We start from the raw sequence: 22,264 nt of genomic DNA on the forward strand, positions 1-22,264 counted from the left end.
TTTGGCACAAATATGCAGTAAGGTTTGGAGATTCGAATGATGTATAGTTTATATTGTTTTCTTGTATATCTATGTAAGTTTTTTTGCATAGAATGAAAGAAATGGGAAAAAATCACGACTAAAAAGATTAAACCATAGTTAATTACAAACAAGCAAAGTAAACATATATATATTATATGTTTTCATATATGAAAATATATGAAAACAATTTACTAAATTAAAATCATATTACTAATAGGTACATCCTATACTCTGGCTTCAGGAAATGATGAAGCTAGGTACAAATATAAGTAATAACTAAATACATATAAATATTATTTTTAACTTATACCACTTCAGGATCAGGGTTAGTAAATGTGGGTTCACTTTCAGGTTCCACGTTTAAAAGACTTAGTGCCTCTTCTTCAAGTTCTTTTACATTTCTTACGTACGGTTTTCTCAAACTTGTTATATATGGATCTGACGTGTATAAAAGCGTTTTAAAGACATCTTCATTTGTAGCAGATCGGGAACATTTTCTGGCATGATGAAGTCGTATGTTTCTGTAGTCTTTGTTGCGAGACTCTTGTGCGTCTTCCGATAGCTGTCCAATAGGAAGCACCGCAAAATGTTTGATAATGATAACGTTTTCCCCGTGTATGAGTATTTTATGAACGGATATAATACCAATCGTAATTACTTACATAGATTCTTGCAGTTTCTATTGCATATTCCCCAAATTTTCCCCAGGGTCGATCATCATTCCAGAAGAAAGAACTTGCAAGATAATGTATAGACGTTTAATCAATGCCTCATCTACACCTGTTATTTCCGATGAGCAAGTGCTATTATAGAAGAATTTTCGTGCGGTATTGCCACCGTTCGTATTCCCGCTAACTTGCCGAGGTTTGTCGACGATTAATCCCAACTCCTCCCTGAAACGTTTTTGAACAAGTTCTTTCTTTTCTTTTTTTAATCTCTTATTTTCCTCAGTTGAAGCATGGTTGAAGCAGACCAAGTCTTAAACGAAAGATTATAGGAAATATGCAATATTATTTCCATGCAGCGAATCCAGGCGTGTAAGGTGGACAATCCGTATTGAGTGTCAGCGTTTCTTAATTCTTCGACAAGATGAGCTTCTGTGTACTCAAGTAAAGCCCGTAGTCCCTGCACATAGGCGTTTTTATATGCTCGAAGCCATATTCTTGGAGTAGAAGAGTGTTTTTCCTCTTCTTCCCCATAAGCCACGCATGTTCTTCCTTGTTGGCCAGATGTTGATGGCGTAGAATATTGTTCACAATCCGGCAAATTTAACGAATACCCTGAGTCCAACCAAGTACAATTCTTCTTTAAAAATGTTTCTTTTTTCCGAGATGCCAGGGCCCAGCGCTTGTTGAAAATAGGAAGAATGTGCCTTTGTATGTCACTAATTATAAAACACAAATTGTTTTCAGAAACATTGAGCTTTTCCACTAAAACTTTGGATAATGATTCGATGGTCTTGTCGCCCTCGATATAGGGGATTATGAAGTCTCGTTTGGTACAGCTGAAGGAAGACATTTTAACACTTCACAATCTGCAGAAATAATAGGCGCAGATGAGATTTGCTTCACTTGAAGTTACACTGATGTAGATGGTTCGAATAGTTTTTGCTTCTCTTTATATACTCATTTTACAATATCGAATTGGTACCTACATCATTATTATCTTGTAATTTCACACACAAACCGAGTGCAAATTTGATAAGGTCCCTTTGTTATCATGAAATAATGAAGAAAATATCCAAAAAGTTCCATATTGTTCATGTGAAGTGGTAAACCGCAAAAGATACCAATTTTCGGGTTCTGACTTTTATCAGTATTTTTCTCATATCTTCTAAAACCGCAAATATCCGCAGCTGATTTTTTTTGCATTCTATTTATGAATAGTTAGACTACTAGTCAACACAAAAAGTAGCGCTTGGGCAAACGTGGGTAACACTGAAAACCTTATAAACGAAAAATAAAATAAGTGAAAAATAAGGTCTGTCACTTTTTAAGTAATTACTGAAATATTTTTCTTTACTTTTAAAATCATTAAGCTCTATCGCAAAATGGATAAAATAACCTTTCTAAAATGTATAATACTGCATATCTGTACCAAGTATTTTTTTCACAATATGGTATTGAAACATGTATACGCAAAGACTTGAGTTTGGCACTTCTGTCTTCTATGTATTTCTATCTATGAAAAAAAAAATTCGCGTATTAAGTGAAAAAATCTTAATGAATATTATAATTTGACTATTAGAGAACCTAATAAAATAGCCATATTAGCCAAATTATGATATTCGTAAAAAGCATTTTTGATATGCGCTTGTTCTACCATTTTCCATAGTGCGACGCAACGAAACACAACGCAAGCGTTGTTTCACGTCGCTTTTCTATGAGGCCGTGGTATAACTCCGGTCGAGCCGGCCCATTCGTGGCGAAGCATGGCTCTCCCACACTTAAAAGGTATAAAATTACAAACAAGTAGCTGTTGTCAAAGAAACTACAAATATGCCTGCTATAAAAACTCAAATCACGTACTGGTAAACCGGGGTTACTTTGATTCACGGGGTGACTTTGATCGAAACTTTCATTTCATATAAAATGGCGAATTGCGTAAAACGAAACGCGTATGGTAGTTTTTTTTTTCTAGGTTAGCAAAATTGAAGAACTGTCAAATCCTTTTCTGAGAACACGCTGGGCATCTACCCGCAAATTTAATTAAAAAAGGTAAATACATTGTTCTTCTCTATTAATAGCTAAATAATTTTGCTGCAAAACTTCATTTGTATTTAAACACACGATGGTGTAATGAAATTTCTAGATAAACTCCATTATGTGCCTATGATCGATTAATCAATACAGAGATTATTGATATTCTAACCTCAAAAAGAATGCAATGAATTGAGTTTGCTTAATGCGGGGTGTCATTGATAGGGTATATGGTGTGAGATTGATCAAAGTTATGAGATTTGTTTTAGTGAAGTTTTGGTCACAACGAGGCAAGAAAACTTACAGATATGTTTGTCGCATTATCGATCTAGACCCACTGGCTGTCGAAGATTTCAAATCCTTGGGAAATAAAAAAGAATTCAAAGTGGTTCGTGATGATATATTTCAAATTGAGAAAAGTGACATATTAGCCTACCTGCCAAAACCAAAGCCTTTTGCAAGTCATCATAGTAATGTTGAATGTGTCCAATTTTTTTTTTTGATATTGATATCGCGGAATTGTTAGCATAGGTTTTATATTGTTGATTTTATGAAGACTAATTATTTTATAGGTTTTAACTTTGATGATTGTATGAAGACTTTATTTCTAAGTTCCTGTTTAGTTTTAATGAAAATAAATAAATAAGACCTGATTTTAAGCTAGAATTGTGTTACCAACATGTTTAATAAAGAAATGTTAAATTTCTCTGATGACTTTTATTTGATCAAAGTTACCCCATAAGACAAAAATGTGAATATTTATTTTTCCCGTTGGTAGATTTTGATTTTTTTAACTTATTGGAATTATAATTGGAGTTACTTTGTCGTTACGCAATAAAAAATGGGGGTATCAAAGTAACCCCATCCTACGTATAACTTTGATCAGACAGTTTTTTAATTTTTTCTCAATATCACGACACAATTTTTTTACTTATTATTACAGGAATCGAGAGTACTAAAAATACCGATTAATAGACGTTTTTTGTTTTTTTTTTACACCCGCAAATATAAATGTTACGGACCTTCAAAGTTCAATATTGATCAAAGTAACCCCGGTTTACGGTACTAATCTTTGTAAAATCTTCACTGATAGATATCGCATCAATCAAGGTTGTCCGTTATCTTATAATCATTGTTAATTATTATTTTTACGTTGGTCCACCTCGTTGGTCGAGTGGCCGCAAGTGCGACTGCCCGACAAGTGGTCTCGGGTTCGATTCTCAGGTCAGGCAAAGAATTACTGGACTTTTTTCGAAAAAATTCTCATTATTAGCACGGAGTCTGGAACTATGCCCAATATATGGCAATAGACTCACCCCCTATTAAATGGGACTTATAACACAAATGGTCTTGACTGCACGGTTGGCACAGTGGCTGGGCTGTCGTGCAATGTGTGGCGGGTTCGATTCCTGCACGGAGCAACTCTGTGTGATCCACAAATTGTTGTTTCGGGTCTGGGTGTCATGTGCATATGAACTTGTATGTTTGTAAACGCACCCACGACATAGGAGAAAATCCTAAAGTGGGGTACATTTTTAATAAAAAGAAAAAAATGGTGAAAAGTGGGTATACATTGTATAGCGGCATTACGTGCCGTAACATGCACCTCTGCCTACCCCTTCGGGGATAAAAGTTGTGACGTTCGTTATTATTTTAATAAACATTGTAACGACACGAGGCGTTCTGTCAAGTCAGCGGTAACTATAGACAAGAAGTGTTTAGTTACCGACATGTGTATGATTGCTTGCGTTGCACAAAATCACATAGCTTGCATATAGTAATGCGCAGTTTGATTTACTAGCTCAATAGCGCAGATTTGCTTGTTTATTTTAAATGGGTTATATTTAGATTTGGATGGATAAGCAAAGAATGGAATGGACAGACGTGCTCCATCGTAGGCCGCATCATCACTTACCATCAGGTGAGATAGCGGCCAAACGTCGACCCATCAAATGTAAAAAAAAAGAAAAGATGAATAGATTATCTAAGGAATTATATGGAAAAGAAAGGAGTTTGTGATAGGAAGACGCGTATTCTTTTTCTTCTCCTCTAATAATATCTTCTGATTTGTTTCGTTGCGGGATCCAAGACAGTCATTCATGTCCCTGGGACGTTGGACTTCAGTGTTCCGGTGTTTTCATGGTTGTATCTACTGTAGATCCTGATGCACAGGAGTTGCAGCGGTTTTGGGAGGTTGTGGCGTCAAATAAAAGGATGATGCAAGCATCATCCTTTTCAAATAAAAGGATGATGCAAGCATCATCCTTTTATTTGATGGGACAAACAAAATGGGATAATGTAAAAGAGTACGTGAGAAAATACATTATGTCTCAAAATAGGACAAAAAGATGATGATATGAGGTTTCAAATTATGTATATCACGAATTGTTTATTTATGGAAAGATCCCTATATCTTACTGCCCATTTCAATAACCGATCTCACTCGAAATGTTATTAGATTAAGATCGATTTTTGACATTAGTTCTATAGAGTTTCTGTCAAAAATGAAGATCGAATTAAGTGTTAGTTAAAGGACTCAGATATGGCTAGGTCAATAACCATTGAATTAAGATCGGTTATTGACCTAGCCATATCTGAGTCCTTTACTAGGAAATAAATGGCGATATCTATAAAATTAATAACTAAAACTAATAAGCCAGTGTGCAGTCCAATAAAACTAGTATACTTATATTAGTTTGTCTGTTGGATCAGTAAATTAGGTTGTATATTATTATTATGAGCTTACGAATATTTCCATTATAAGAAATAAGAAAAGTAACGACATATATTTCTTTATCTAAGACCAGTTTTGTTACGAATTTTATATTATAGCATACCTACAGACCAACTATCTAATATTTATTTATATTTAGAATGGAATTTTAATTTCACTGCACACTACAATAATATTAATTTTGCAATATAATACTTTAAGCATAAACAATGGTAATAAAACTCCTTTCGTGCTTAGGCTGTATAACGTGCTACCTTTGCCTTCATTCCGTCGCTATTAAAAACTCGAACTGTCAAAATTAGGCGGCAAAAGTAAATTAAAGAAATCGTCTAGTTTCGATGTTATTTCGCTAATGTCGGATATTAAATGCGAATAAAATAAGAACATGGATCCGCAAAACCAGTTGTATAATTACGTGAGTTCCTTTTTGTTATGTTAAAACAGTTTTCGTGTATGTAATCTTAATTTATTAGTGTGTATCGCTCTAAATTTGCAATCTAAAGAGCCATGCTTTGGCACAGAAAACCGTCGTGATTGTTTCACATGGCGTTTTGTTTGGTCGTGTGAGTGAGGTAACCGAAAACCCAAATTTTCCCCTCCCAATATCCTCGATCCCCAAAACACCAATCCTCAAACTATAACCCCCGAAAGGTCGGTAACGCACCGGTAATGGACAAAGCGGAAGAAGTCATTTGATGATTTTACGCCCACAAAAATAAAGGTGTTCTGGGTGGGTCCCTAGGGATGTGCTGTGTGCTCCGGGTCGAAAAGCAGGAGAAGGAATAGGGGTGGTTTTTAGTCAGTAAGTCTGACACTCCCTCTCGCCTTACCCAAGGCGGGAGAAGTCAATGGATGATTTTCCCCCTCAAAAAAAAAAAAAAAAAAAAAAAGGGATATGCTGTGTGTAAAGGTCTAATTAGAGGACTCGGTGCTGAAGGTTATCGGTGCTGAAGGTGGCCACTGGATTTTAGTGAAGTAATAATTCCACACTTCCTAGTCTTTCTCACCAAAAAGCTAGGCGCCTTTTAAAGGTTTCATCCCATCATCAAAAAAAAGTGTTTGGGTGTCTGGGTGGTGATGTGTTTATGAAATTGTACGTTTATAAAGGTACCCACGACCCATATAGAATAAAATGGTAGTCGTAGTCGTACCTTATTTAACATATTAAATGCCATGGGGGACAAAAATGACCGACGCTAGCGGAGGAATTGCTTTCAACAGATTTTTATTGGCAGTCATAGTATTAATGATAACATTAATATCTTTTACTTAGTTTATTTAAATAATATTTCCAGTTGGTGTGGTCGACAATATGCGAGGAGGTGAACAAACGGTGCGGAGGCGACCGTCCCCGCACTCCCGCGCAGGTCAAGATGTGGTACGAGAACTATAAGAAGAAGTGTAAAATGCGCGCACATGACACACAGGTCGGTAACAACCATTACATCACATCACTACATAATACAAAACAAAGTCGCTTCCTCTGTCCCTATGTGCCTTTGTATGCTTACATCTTTAAAACTATCACATCACTACATAGTATAAAACAAAGTCACTTTCTCTGTCCCTATGTCCCTTTGTACGCTTAAATCATTAAAACTACACATCACTATATAGTAGTATAAAACAAAGTCGCTTTCTTATTTTATTTTATTTTACACTTTCGGAAAAGCTAACGACTTAAGATAATTAAAAAACAATAACTTAATGATGGCCAATAAATTATATAATAATCAGCTCATACCTGGATATTATGGTATAATTCACATTTTGGTGGTTAAACTTTATGTCGAAATATTTGAAAATAAATGCATTTACTTAATGCTTTATGATATCTATACATATCCTATTATTATTTAAATCGGGTAGTACTTCTGACCCCACTAACTTTAGACCTATTTCAGTACTACCTACATTCAGTAAAATTTTTGAAAAAATTATTCTATATCAGTTGCAAAGATTCTTTAATAGAAATAAATTATTACATGGAAACCAGTTTGGTTTCACAAGGGGTCGTTCAACAACTGATGCCGGTGTTGAACTTCTTAATAACATTTATGATGCATGGGAGGACTCGGCCGACGCATTGGGTATTTTTGTGACTTATCCAAGGCGTTCGATTGTGTCTCTCATGAAACACTGATCAGGAAGCTATCCCATTATGGAATACGGGGCAGCTCTCTGGATCTTCTTATTTCATACTTGAGTGATAGGATTCAGAGAGTCGACATTAACGGAAAAGTTTCCTCCGGGTCTATTGTTAGGATGGGTGTTCCGCAGGGGTCAATTCTCGGCCCGTTTCTCTTTCTTATTTATATTAATGATTTACCTTACCTTGTGAAGGATAACCATGGGATAGTACTGTTTGCTGATGATACATCTTTATTGTTTAAACTCAAACGTGGACAATTAGTCAGTGATCATGTAAATAGTGCTCTCTCAAAAATAGTACGCTGGTTTAGTGCCAATAATTTATTACTTAATGAATCAAAAACTAAATGCATTAAATTCACAACACCAAATGTTAGACATGTGAAAACCAGCGTGCTAATCAAGGGCGAGGAGTTGGACCCTGTAGATTCAACTGTCTTTTTAGGTATAACTCTGGACGCTAAGCTACAGTGGGCTCCACACGTAGATAAGTTGTCGAAAAGACTCAGCTCTGCAGCATATGCCGTTAAAAAAATTAGAAATTTGACCGATGTAAATACAGCGCGATTAGTATACTTTAGTTATTTTCATAGTATCATGTCATATGGTATCCTCCTGTGTCAGAAAAGAGCCATTCGATCAATTTATAATCTTAGTCCGAGGCACTCTCTTAGGGAACTATTTAAAGAAATTAATATATTGACTGTTCCTTCTCAATACATTTATGAAAATGTAGTGTATGCTCACAAAAACATTAATTTATTCAAAAAGTATTGTGATATACATAATATAAACACTAGAAGTAAAAACAAATATATTGTTCCCACTACTAGACTTAAGAAAATAAGTGGTTCGTTCAGATGTCAATGCATACGCTTTTACAATAAAATTCCCAGCGATATTCAAAGTTTGAGCCTGAATAAATTTAAAAATGTTATTAAAGAAAAACTGTATAGTAAAGCTTTTTATAAAATTAAAGACTACTTAGATGATAGTCAGGCTTGGGAGTGAGCCGCTATAATGTCCACACAGGTCATGTTGACATGTTTGTAACACAAGTTACATTTTTATACAATTTGACATGATATACATATATTAATATCATTCGATATTTTTTTGTTTTCACATATTATTTTTAAAATTGTTAGTTTGAGGACCGTGCGAGAGTTTGCCTAGTCATTTCACCTTTAGTTAATTATATTCTGACAGTGTGAGCATTTGTGTGGCCTACCCAAATGTTCTTTTGGTAGGTATTGTTCGTCGGATCATTCAGCAACAGCCGTCAGCTGAGCTCATTGTAAACTGACACATGCGTGCTGCCATCTGAACAGGTCCGCTCATACTGCTGTGGTTCTTTCCTCAAAAGACCACTACAGAATAAACTTGCACGGTTCTCCGACATCTTTAATTGATTTTGTCTGGACTTTAAAAGAGACTATGACCTCTGAGTTTGTTTCGGCATTTCTTCTCAGAGTAGTCGGATAGGAAATGCCGGCCTCATCTAGCTATTTGAAATATTGACGTGTAAAAGTGTTATTTTATAATCTATTTACAGAAATAAATATCATTTATCATTTTATCCTATTATTTCAATTTTTAAATAGATTACTACTTATACTCCTTGCACCCGCTGGTTATTTTGTCTGCACCAACCAAGGGTCAGACAGGCAGAAATTCAGAAAATGCCACCGGAATTATGTCCACCTATTTATTTATGGGCATAAAGCTTTAAAATAAATAAATATATTTTTTATTCGATATAAACTAATGCTTGACTACAATCCCACCTGATGGTAAGTAGTGATGTAATCGTTGATGGTGAGGCGCACTAGTTTATTAAGAGCCTATTCACTCTAGACTTGAAGAAATATATCTTAGATCCATTTTCACGTACATGAAAATACTTCAACCTGTTTGTATGTTTGTTCCAGCAATCGCAGTCGGAACCGCCGGGCCTGCTGGACGGCATGCTCTGGCAGAACATACACCCTCTAGACGTAAAAGGTATTTATTTATCTATTATATAAAAATAAGTCGGGTATTCCTTCCTGACGCTATAACTCCAGAACGCACGAACCGATTTCCATGGTTTTGCATTCGTTGGAAAGGTCTCGGGCTCCGTGAGGTTTATAGCAAAGAAATATCAGGAAAAAATCAAGATGGTGGCGAAACGGAGTTCGCCAGGTTTGCTAGTTTCATATAAATAAATTATATAAATTCGACTGCAAGGTGTAACTGGCTTCTGGAGTTGCGAAAAACGTAAAAAGTTACCGGGGCTCCGACTCGAAAAGCGAAGGCACGAGGTGGTTTTTAGTCAGTAAGAGTCTGACACTTCCTTTTGCCTGACCCAAGGCGGGAGAGGTCATTGGATGATACTCCTCACAAAAAAAAATGGTGTAACTGGCTGCCGTGCAACGAATCGCGTTTTCGATTCCCGCACGGAACAATTCTTTGTGTGATCCACAAATGTGCATCCAATAGGAACATAGCCAGTGTCACACCATTGGATGTTCTATTTGACAACTGCAGTGATTGAACAAATTATCCTCTTGTTTTATTGTATTGTTAGTGTAGCATGGATTTCTGCAAAGTGACACCTGATTCTTATTTTTATGCCCCAAGAGGTACTACTTGGCATGCTCACTCCACCCCACTTTTCACCATTTGTTTTTTTTTATTCGATATAAACTAATGCTTGACTACAATCCCACCTGATGGTAAGTAGTGATGTAATCGTTGATGGTGAGGCGCACTAGTTTTATAAGTCCCTGATTCTATTCTATATATAACAACACAACGTCACGACTTTGTATCCCCGAAGGGGTAGGCAGAAGTGCACATAATACCACGTAATACCGCTATACAATGTACACACACTTTTTTATCTTTTTACCATTTGTGTTATAAGTCCTTGATTATATTCTATATATTATTAAATTGTTATTACCTTGTACTCCAGACGAGGACGGCGAGCCGACTACGAGCGCGGACGGTGGCCACAGCGTGAAGGATGACGACTGCGTGCCGGTCAACGTGAGTCCCGCACACTATGTATACCGTCACTCACTTACTTACTTACTCGTACTAACTTATTACTTACCCGTGCTTACCTATGTTTAGTCTTGCTTACCTTTGCTTATCTGTGTTTACCCGTTCTTACCTATGTTTACCCTTACTTACCTATGTGTATATTAGAACTGAAGCGGGATATTTACCATGTTTATTTGTCTCTGAGTTTCCGATATAAATCAAATAGACACAAATAAATATCCCGTTTCAGGTTCTAATTAGTGTTAGTGACTATGTCAGTTTAGAAACTTATATTACTTATGTTGACCCTGGCTTACCTATGTTTACCCTGGCTTACCTACGTTTACCCTTTCTTAACTATTTTTACCCTTGCTTACCTATGTTACCTGATGGTAAGCAATGGCTGCTGCCAATTAACACCCGAAACACCAGAGCCATTACTCAATGTACTAAATGGTTTTGAGTTTGCCTTTACATTCCATACTTTGAATACTACTTTAACAGCTACGATTGACTAAATTATGAGTTTAAACATCTCACTCAAATTATAGCAACAACACGCCTTTTATCCCCGAAGTGGTAGGCAGATGTAAACATTACGCCACCTAATGCTCATATACAATGTACACCCACTTTTCACCATTTGTGTTATAAGTCCCATGTAATAGTGAGTGAGCCTATTGCCATATACTGGACACAATTCCAGACTCCGTGCTACTACTGAGAGAAATTATCGAAAATCCGAAAAAAGCCCAGTAATACTTTACCCGACCCGGGAATTGAACCCGAGACTCCTTGTCCGACAGTCACTCACTCAAACTAACAAACAAAAATAAACTCTATTCCAGATGTCAAACGGTCGACTATCAAGTACGAACGAAAGCGAAGATACGATGCCGAACGTCCTCGAGCCCCAAGTACAAATTATCCCCCAATCCTCGCCCACCCCACCCCCGCACAAACCGCTCCCCCTCACACCGCTCCCCATCCCCCCAATCCCCATCCTCACGAACCCCCTTCAAGCAATAGAACAAGCGAGAATACAACAGAATTTCTTACAAAAATTAAACGAACTATCAAATACGCCATTGAATTTGAGTAATTTAGATGATATGAAGAGAAAAAATGGTCATGAAAGACAGGAGAAATCGGAAGATCAGATGAAACACGATTGTGGTACAGCTACGGAGGAGGAGAGGTTATATTTCACGGCCAAAAGACAACATGCGATATGGGAGCATGAAGCTAAAATGAAAATACTGAACATGGAGCTAAGACAGAAAGAAGAAATTTTTTCGTTGCAAAAACAACTGTTTCTCATCGAGTTACGGTTGAAAATGGATTTCCTTGAGAAGGCCGGCGCTAAATGATGGGGTGAGTAGCTTTGACAAGGTTTATTTAACTTGTAAGGTATGTGTGTGTGTGTGTGTGTGTGTGGGTGTGTGAGTGAGTGAGTGAGTCAGTGAGCGATTGAGTGAGTGAGCGAGTGAGTGAGTGGGAGAGTGAGTGAGTGAGTGTGTGTGTGTGTGTGTGTGTGTGTGGTGCTCAATTTAAATCTGAGGTTTAGGTATATCTAAATATAATATCCTATTTATTGGCATTATTATAACTGCCTTAACCGTATGGTGACAGACAGAGTAGTACACATTTTCCACCACTCCTACTCTCGCCGCGGGTGTCATATACCCGACTAAGGGACTACACATTAGACAGAGACCGGGCAGCAGCGCTCTCTGATAAACCTGAACCTTTTATACTGCGATCTCCGTGAAGTCTATAGCAGTCTCCCTTTTATAGAGGGGGCACATAGTCCAGCAGTGAACACTAGTTATGTTATGAGTCCCACGCAACCTATAAACTTATCGGAGACAATTTTTCAAATGTCCATTTTGCAATTCTCAGAAAGCGCCGCCAAAGGAAACGTCGTCGAACCGTTTGTTTTTTTAATTAAAAAAAAAACAACGAGCAAAGGAAATGAGCCGCACATCCGAGTGTAATCTAGTTTTAAAAAGTGCCATCTACCGTGTAGTTACCGAATTAATTCCTTTCATTTTCAGTTTTGAGTAGTCAAACTACTAAAACGATCCATTAAAAAATTATATAAAATAATGTTATTTTTTAATAAAAAAAAGGAGTTTGCAATAATACTTAATACAGGGTAAAGGTACCAATAGCTGTCCCATACTGTTGGCCGGCTATTGGTCCGTTTACCTTATTGTGCACTGTGACGTTTGAAGGCCAATCAGTCACGTTTGAGGCCATAGGCCAGAGTCTAGGTCAATAACAACGAGATATAAGCAATATTAAGATAGATGCCGCCTTAAGGCCTTAACTCTTAGTATTTAATATAAAAAGTGGCCTTGTTTGGCCTTCTTTAAATTGAAATTACTCTAATGTTAAGGCCAAATTATAGACAATTAGTCAACAGAGATGTGTGGGCCTGGTACTAGGCCTATTGGTCTAGCATAGACTCTAATCTATGGACTCAAAAGGCCAAGTTTCAATGTGATTACGAAGTTATTTTTGTATTCGTTATACATTTGTCTATAGCTTATTTTTTATGTTTTTTTTTTTTCGTTAGAATAAGAAAAGTGCTTAAGTTCGTAAAACGCTGCGATTTTTATAGTATTATCTGTGGCAGCTCATTGTTAAGCTGAATGTGTCAAATGTTGGTGTCTATTATCCCAATTTAATATGCGAACATTATTTTTATTAAATAATATAAAGTCCCAGGTACGCATTCCGTATGACGTCATCAGTACGCATCGCATGTAGGCATTGCCGATGATGCGGTCCGTACGATGCGGATCAGTGGACGCAGTTGTATGAGTTTCTATACAAGACAAACTAAAATCCGTTGCGTGCGATACATCCGATGCGGGCCTGTGGACGGCTTACCTTAAATGGTAGGCAATGAGCAATAATATATTAATAAAATATAGGACAATAAACATTTTTACCTCCATATTCGAACTGTAAAATTGAAAAAAAAAACGCGCGGAACATCAATATTTGATACATGACAGCTTGTTTATTAAAACAAAATACTGCCAAAATGGAGTTTCGCAAAAGGTCTATGAGAGTAGTACTTAGGGGCCGCAAGTCTGTCATTATTATTCGTCAGGGGCAGCAATTATATTCACGACATATTTTCAACATTTTAACGGGATATTTACCATGTTTATTTATGTCTATGAGTTTCCGATATTTCGGCACTGTTGCAAGCGCCATGATCACGGATGAACTGTATTTAAACATGGTAAATATCCCGTCTCAAGTTCTAATGATAGTGTTAGTGAGCATGTCAGTTTAAAAATCTTATAATTTTAACGAGAATTACATACTTTAGTCGAGTTTTAAAAAAATCGACTAAATGGAGCTTGGGTGTGTTTTTAAAAGTATTTCGTGAATGTAGTTGTGTTTCGAAGACGATTCAAACATCGTATCAGTTAATAACGGTGGCCGTGTCGTTTACAAACGTTGTTGAATTATTTTTTACGCGTAGTGTTGTACTCATATCGATAAGGATTCGATTTTTATCGATACTTTTCACACATGCTGAAAACAGCTGGATTTGGTTTCAACGTGCTCAATGCTTTTTAGCGGCGTTTGTGAACGATACGAAGGTATTTAACCTAGTCTTAAAATTGTATTTTCTGTGTGGAATAGTTATTGTACCAAAGAGATTCGAACTTTATCAGTATTTTAACAATCTATGTATTATTTAAAGAAAAAAATATTTTAAAAAAGACATCTAAGTGTTGCCAATTTCGGAATTCATAAATTCTTGCCATCCTTCAAGTATTATTTATTGTTTTATCTAAATTCTTAGTTCGAACTCTTTGGTAGTACCGCATCTTATACGGTCAAGTTAAGGTTTGTGATATTTATTATGGCTGCGGATCGGTGATATTTGAAAACGGGCGTTAGTGTCTATATCTTAAGATATAAATTCCTTTAACGCCGCGGAAGCACCGTAGTCGATGCGGCTCTAACTAGTCCACACATCATTTCGAGTCAATGACGTGCCAATAATCGAAAACCATTGTTAATAATAATAATTAATAGTTATTACATATATAAGATATTGTTATAATAGATATTTAGATACGTAATGGAAATTAGACAAACAATTATTATTGGACAGTATGATGATATTATTAATATTAATAACTTAGACAGGAAATATAAATACAGTACAAAGACTTCGGTACGAAGTCGTTACCTCAGTGCAGTGTATTGTAAATAAATAAATACTAGGCTTAGATGTAAAATATAAAGTTTTAGAAATTTTTTATACGAGGGCGACTTACACCTTCAAATTTTCATGATTTTCGCAAACAAACTACCTTGCCAGATCTAAATTTTATTATTAACACCCTCTATCTGGCAATACTAAAGTTTCAAACGTGTAAATATATTTTTTATTTGATTTTAGTTAGATTTCCGATCGATATGGCAATAATAGGTGTAAGCACCTCAAAAACATGGCAATACTTTTTAAAATATTTTAAAATGGCAATGTAACATTGTGATGTATTTTACGATCTCAATACAGATTAAAAAAGATATTTTTTTTACCTCCGACAAAACTGTAAAAATTTTAGAAAGGAAACTTGCAATTGTATGAAATACATTCTTTTTTATTCGAAGCGACTACGTTAATCTGATAAAATTGGATATTATTAAAATAAAGAATTTATTTTCTGTTCCGATGTTTTTTATTCACAAACCAAACTCCTATATAAGTACTAAAAAGAGAAAATACTCTGAGGGTGCGTTTCCACCTGAGATGTGCTATGTAGCTATGCTACGAAGATGTAATAGCTTATGGTCCGAGATCCCAGAGCTGTCAGACATATCTTATTTTTACAAGCATTTAACCTTTGGCTTACAGTAGTCTTGTATATACTTTTTAATGCCTGAATGTTTGTAAAGCTTGCCGAGTGACACCTGCGCAGGTACCAGGTGAGAAAGGTAACTAAAAATTAGACTCACTTAACGTAAATTTTTATGTCTGATTTTTATATATGTTTTGTAGAATATAATTACTTTGAAATCATATTAAAAAAATCAGACACTTTCCATGGACCAAAACTTTTATCAGACGGCTTAAAGCTCTAAAAAATAGTGCGCCTTACAAAATTGTAATAACAATATATGGTGCCGCTGTAATGCAAAACAGTAGTACAAATCATCATAGTTTTACCAGATAATTTGCACGAACGTGATTACCATCGTGAATGTTACAAATGTGCTACTGCTTTGCCGAAAAGATATTTCTCTCCAACCTCACATATATTGCTATTACAATTTTGTAAGGCGCACTATTTTTTAGAGCTTTAAAGCGTCTGATAAAAGTTTTGGTCCATGGAAAATGTCTGATTTTTTTAATATGATTTCAGAGTAATATTCTACAAAACATATATAAAAATCAGACATAAAAAATTAAGTTAAGTGAGTCTAATTTTTAGTTACCTTTCTCACCTGGTACCTGCGCAGGTGTCACTCGGCAAGCTTTACAAACATTAAGGCATTAAAAAGTATATACAAGACTACTGTAAGCCGAAGGTTAAATGCTTGTAAAAATAAGATATGTCTGACAGCTCTGGGATCTCGCTCTATTAGCTGTGAAACTATGTGACCGTTTCCACTGATACTAAGCTATGTAACTGTGCAAGTAAGATGCGCAGCTCGAGTATGCGATGTATCTTCACATATAAAAAACACGCATCAATCCATATAAAAAACTTAGCTCAGCTGAGTCCGTTTCCACCAGTGCTAAGCTATGTGTCCTAATAAATATGCTTGATGGAAAACAAATGCATCTACAGCAACGTAGCAAATCACATCTCTGGCGGAAAAACACCATTACAGAACCACTGGCCTCTGGAGCAGGTCAAACAGAATGCGGTAACTTTTCGATCTCGTTAAACGTGAAACATACTCTTATTAAGCTCTCAGACAATGTATTAACCTTTTGAACGCCAATGGCATGTATAGATGTCATGCGCAAGCGTGCCCTGTGCGCCACCGACATCTATAGATGCCAAGAAACAGATCACAGAGAAAAACAAAATAAACACATTAAATCATTACTTTCACGTGTTTTATTGATGTATCTTAAGAACTGAATACCCAGTTATTACATAATTGTACACAGTGAACAAAATTGCAATATAGTTATTCTAATATTTGATTGATAAAAACAACTTAAATATCGGCTAAAAAAGAATGTTCTCTCGCGCCAATGGCATGTATACATGCCTACTAGTGATGTAGTGTAATTCAAGTAATATTAAAACTTCAGGTAAATGACTCGCTTATTTTTTGTAATAACTATTAAAAAGTATATATATAACCTTAGTCTCTGAGATAAAAGGTAAATATACTATATTTTAAACTGAAAAATTCTTGGGTATAATAGCATATTTACTATATTTTCAATATTATCGACATTCCCTTTTCGCCAATCATGCGCATCCCTAGCATACTACCGATATGCAATCCCTTCTGCGCCATTGACATGTATAGATGTCGGACTCGTGACGTCGTAAGCGCGTGCCGTGTTTTTAAATGCGGGGAAGTTGCAAAAAATATTTTATCGAGTACCTACATTATAATTGCTATTTATTTATTAAATTTTTGTTATTGATAATAATTATAGATAATATACAATTTAGTTTTAAATTTTACGATTCCAAGACTGTTAGTGAGCATAATGTTTTATAGGTACAATTGTTGATTTTTATATATTTTTAAGTTTCACGTAACCTTTTTCAATTACAAGGCTGTTAATTTATTTATTTTTTTATTTATTTATTATAATAGGTTCACCAACAATTGTTTACACAATTTCAATTATAAAACACATGCTTAATGATAATATTACAGTGTAACAATCACTTATAGGTGAACACCACATGCTTAAATTAATATCTAACCATAAGTGAAGCTAAGTTACCTAGTCATTAGCACATACTTTGATGATGATAATAGGTTCGATCGAGATAAAAACATTAATGAGCATAATAAATAAATACGATTGTTGATTTTTTATATTTTTAAGTTTCATGTGACATTTTACAAATACAAGGCAACTATTTTAAGAATATGAAAGTGTATAAATAATATCACTAAAATCTGTACCTATTTAGCAGTTTTCAAATTTGATTACCTAATACATAAATGAACTCGATAAGTTACATTATTCAGCTACATCCCTAATCATAAACGAGAGATTAAAAAGTGTTTTTTCTTTGATTCCATGTATGTTCTTCATCAAAACATTGCTGGACTCATAAATAAATCGGATTTACTAAATATATATATTCAGGAATTGTTGAGTCAGCAGAAAATTATAGATATAATATGTATAACTGAACATTTCATAATGTCAGGTCAGGAACATTTACTACATATACCAAATTATAGACTGGCAGCATGTTATGCTCGACAGAACAGTAAACGCGGTGGTTCCTGTATCCTAGTTAAAGCTGGTCATGAATATAAAGAGCGACCTGACATAATGAAGTATTCGATATCAGGAATTGTAGAATGCTGTGCCATAGAACTCCCTGTACACAAAGTTATTGTTGTATGTGTCTATAGACCTCCTAAATTGTGTAACCTAAGTAAGTTTTATGAAAGTCTAGATCTTATATTAAAAAAAGTATGTATCAAACCCTTGCAAAAGGTAATTCTATGCGGAGACTTTAATATAGACACCTTGAATAGGAACAGAATTACATTCGAATTTGAATGCTTTCTCAGGAGCTTCAACCTCAAACTTGAAATTAATCAGCCGACTCGATTTACAAGTAACACTTGTTTAGATAATTTTGCTCATAATTTTAAACAAAACTGCCAACATGAAGTAAGGGACTATGGATTATCTGACCACACTGCTCAAATATTGAAAATAAAAATTAATAAAACTAGTCAAATTAAAACATGGAGATCATTAACACGAGATATAACCCAAGAAAATCTTATAAAATTTCGTACCCATCTCAAAAGCCTAACATTCCTTGATGTATATAATACTGAAAATACCAACGAAGCTTATGATAACTTTCTAGATATGTTTTCACTTTTACACGATCTCTGTTTCCCGCTTAAACTCGTCATAATCAAATCTGAAAAAAAAATTAAAATGGATCTCCCGTGGAATACGATTATGCAGCAAAAGGCAACGGCAATTATTATGGCAACAGCGACTAAAACCAACCTGTGAAAACAAAACGAAATTTAACGACTACTCAAAGAGATTTAAGAAAATCATCAAACTCACCCAAAAGGCTCAGAATAGTCATCTAATTAATAACTCAAAAAACAAATCCAAAACCGCTTGGCAAATTATAAATAATAATAAAACCGTAAAAGAACCAATTTCTCAAATAAAAATAGGCGACAAAATAATATCCAATCCAATCTCAATAGCTGAATCCTTTAATGACTTCTTTATCAATCAGATTACAGATATAACTAAACGTAATTCATGCAACTTAGTAAACCTAGATATAAATCCTCACTCAATATTTATGACCCCAGTTGTCCCTCAAGATGTCATTCGCATAATAAAAAATCTAAAAAACAAAAAGAGCGTTGGCTTTGATGGTATCTCAACTGCAGTTATAAAATTTGTGTCTGACTGTATAGCTGCACCTCTCGCTCATATTATAAACGCTAGCATATATTCCGGAGTATTTCCAGAAAACCTCAAAACCGTAATAGTTGTACCAGTATACAAAAAGAATGATAAAGATGAACTAGTAAACTATAGACCTATTGCACGTATTTCTATATTTTCAAAGATAATCGAAAAAATAATCTATGAATCTATTTATAACTTTTTAACAAAACACCACATACTGTGTAACGAGCAAAAAGGTTTTCGGAAGAATAAAAATATAAATATGGCCATTTTTGATTTTCTATGTGAAGTAATGCCGAAAGTTGACTCTAAAATACCGGTTTGTGCAATATATGCTGATATGTCGAAAGCTTTCGACTGTGTGGACCACGATACACTCTTAACTAAACTTGATGCATATGGTATTCGTGGCAATGCCTTAAATTTAATAAAAACATATTTGAAAGGTCGGAAACAATGTACGGAAATATCAAGCCTATGCATAAAATCTAGAAGGGAAATAAAAACCTTATCTTCTTTTAAACACATAAAATACGGTGTTCCGCAAGGAAGCGTCCTCGGACCCTTACTATTCTTACTTTATATCAATGACCTACCACGTAACATATCTAACCCCATGGTCTTATTTGCAGACGATAGCACCTCAATTGTATCATGTACCAATAAAGATTCATATGTAACGGATATTCATAATTCAATCAGCAGTTTAATAAAGTGGCTTGAGAATAATAACTTAGTAATTAATCTACAAAAAACTAAAACTATGCATTTTCACCAACGAACACCTACAGTAGACACAAATATCAACTATGATGGCCAAATAATTGAAAAAGTGAACAGTGCAAAATTCTTAGGAATCCTAATTGATAGCCAGTTAACGTGGAAGCCGCAAGCGGAAAATATATGTAAACGTTTAAGTACAGCCGCGTTCATGTTACATAACCTCTCAAAAAAAGTTGATACCCCAACAGTGTTATTGGCCTATCATGGTCTTGTAATGTCCGTTCTAAGATTTGGTTTAATATTTTGGGGAAATTGCAGTGAGCGAGAAAGCATTTTCAAAGCACAGAAACGATGTTTGAGAGCAATATTTGGGCTTAAAGTAACTGATAGCTGCGTACCTATATTCAAGTCTCAGAAACTATTAACCTTTCCTTGCCTTTATATCCTTGAATTAGCAATATTTGTAATAACCAATAAATGTTTATTTCCAACAGTAACTTCAACCAGAAAACGTGATACAGCTTTAAGATCTCAATATCAGAACCTATTATCGATAGGAGTATTCAAAACTAGTCTACTGAAAAAAAGTGTAATCTGTATGGCTCCTATTATCTATAACAAAATACCTAACCAAATTAAAAACTTACCGCTTCAGAAATTTAAGAAATGTTTCACAGAATTATTAGTAGACAAATGTTATTACTCTGTGCAGGACTTCCTAGACGACAACTTGTAATATTTTAGTTGTAAGCCTTATATTTGCACGCCAACAAGGCCGAATGTATATGGATCTCCCAAATGTAATTTACCACCCTATTCCTATGTACCTACATTCTAAGCAAATAAAAGATTTATTATTATTATTATTATTATTTCTTTAAAACTGTTATGTTTTCTCCCATCTTGTGGGGTTGTAAAAAGCACAGGCCAAAGCCAAGTGCTGTAAATGAAATATGTTTTTCTATGTATTTAAGAATTTTCGGGTTGACGACAAGTATTTAAAATTGCTGCATTTTGAAGAAGAAGGTTGGTTGTTGGACTGATATTTAATTCCTTAAGACTATGATGAAGGATTTTTGGGATTACTCCCGTGGTGGATAAAATAATTCGGACAGTTTTGGTGTGGGTAACATTTCACTGAGTTTTAATCTGTATTGATAATAAGTCTGTATATTTGGCTATTTTCCGAGTGTGTATTCATGAGATTGTGGGTGTTGCATATTGCTATATCTATAATGTAAACTAATTTCTTTTGTTTATCCAACATGGTTATATCTGGTCTATTGTTATATATTGTTTTATCCGTGATGATGGTTCTGTCCCAATATAGTTTAAAATTATTATTTTCTAATACGGTCTGTGGCTTATATTTATAATACGGTACTTTATCAGTGACTAATTTTGTTTGTATAGCTAGGGATTGGTGGATAATTGCGGCAACTTGATCATGACGGTGTTTATAATCTGTCTGGGCTATGGCTCTGCAGGCACCTGTGATGTGTTGGATAGTCTCTGAGGCACTGTGGCATCGTCTACAAGTGTCGTTATAGTTGGGTCTACGGATGATGAATTTTTGATAGTTTGCTGTGTCAATAACCTGATCTTGTATGGCAATCATAAATCCCTCCGTTTCAGGGAAGAGTTCGCCTCGCCGCAGCCACGCGTTCGATGCTTTCATATCGACATGAGGTTGCTGCAGGTCGAGGCGATGTCTTCCATGAAGGGATTTACGTTCCCAAGCTGCGATTTTGTCAGATTTGGTGGTTATACGCTCATTACGTTGTGGGTCAGAAGAGTGCAGGTTCAGTGGGGTGAAATTTTTATCAAGGCATGAAATGAGTTTGTGAAGGGGGATTGTTGGGCTTTATGGAAGAAAAACTTTCTCAAGTTGGCAATCTGCTGGTTATGTAGGTTTTCAATGTCTATAAGACCCCGTCCTCCATCTTCTCTCGGTAGCGTGAGTCTTTGCACACAGGATCGTGGGTGGTGCTTTCGGTTTATGGTCAAAGATGTATTGATGGTCCGTTGTAATTTGATTAAATCGGTTTTTGACCAGCTTACAATTCCAAAAGAGTATGTGAGTGTTGGGATGGCAAATGAGTTTATGGCTTTGAATAAATTACGGGATGTTAATTGGGATCTTATTAGCATATTAAGTCTGTGTTTATATTTAGTGGTTATCTTATTTTTAGTGATTTTTTTGTCTATTTGGTGTGTTTGTTCAAATCCTAAATATTTATAGTTACAATT

General features: G+C 35.2%; 1 protein-coding gene across 4 annotated transcripts in view; it reads left to right on the top strand.

Annotated features, from left to right (window-relative positions):
* Nucleotides 1–15,347, top strand: part of LOC118279757 (uncharacterized) — a 52,371-nt gene extending 37,024 nt beyond the window's left edge. For 2 of the 4 annotated variants that reach the window (XM_050702536.1, XM_050702534.1), the window contains exons 3-7: nt 6,750–6,881; nt 9,537–9,609; nt 10,565–10,656; nt 11,484–12,009; nt 12,538–15,347. In XM_050702536.1, the coding sequence (XP_050558493.1) occupies nt 6,750–6,881; nt 9,537–9,609; nt 10,565–10,656; nt 11,484–12,005 (819 nt within the window). In that variant the 3' untranslated portion in view covers nt 12,006–12,009; nt 12,538–15,347. The remainder of the gene's footprint in view (nt 1–6,749; nt 6,882–9,536; nt 9,610–10,564; nt 10,657–11,483; nt 12,010–12,537) is intronic. The other 2 variants (XM_050702537.1, XM_050702535.1) reach the window with 1 other exon arrangement.
* The last annotated feature ends 6,917 nt before the right edge of the window (nt 15,348–22,264 follow it).

Source organism: Spodoptera frugiperda, chromosome 22 (genome assembly GCF_023101765.2).
Source record: "Spodoptera frugiperda isolate SF20-4 chromosome 22, AGI-APGP_CSIRO_Sfru_2.0, whole genome shotgun sequence".
In the NCBI taxonomy this organism is placed as follows: Eukaryota; Metazoa; Arthropoda; class Insecta; order Lepidoptera; family Noctuidae; genus Spodoptera; species Spodoptera frugiperda.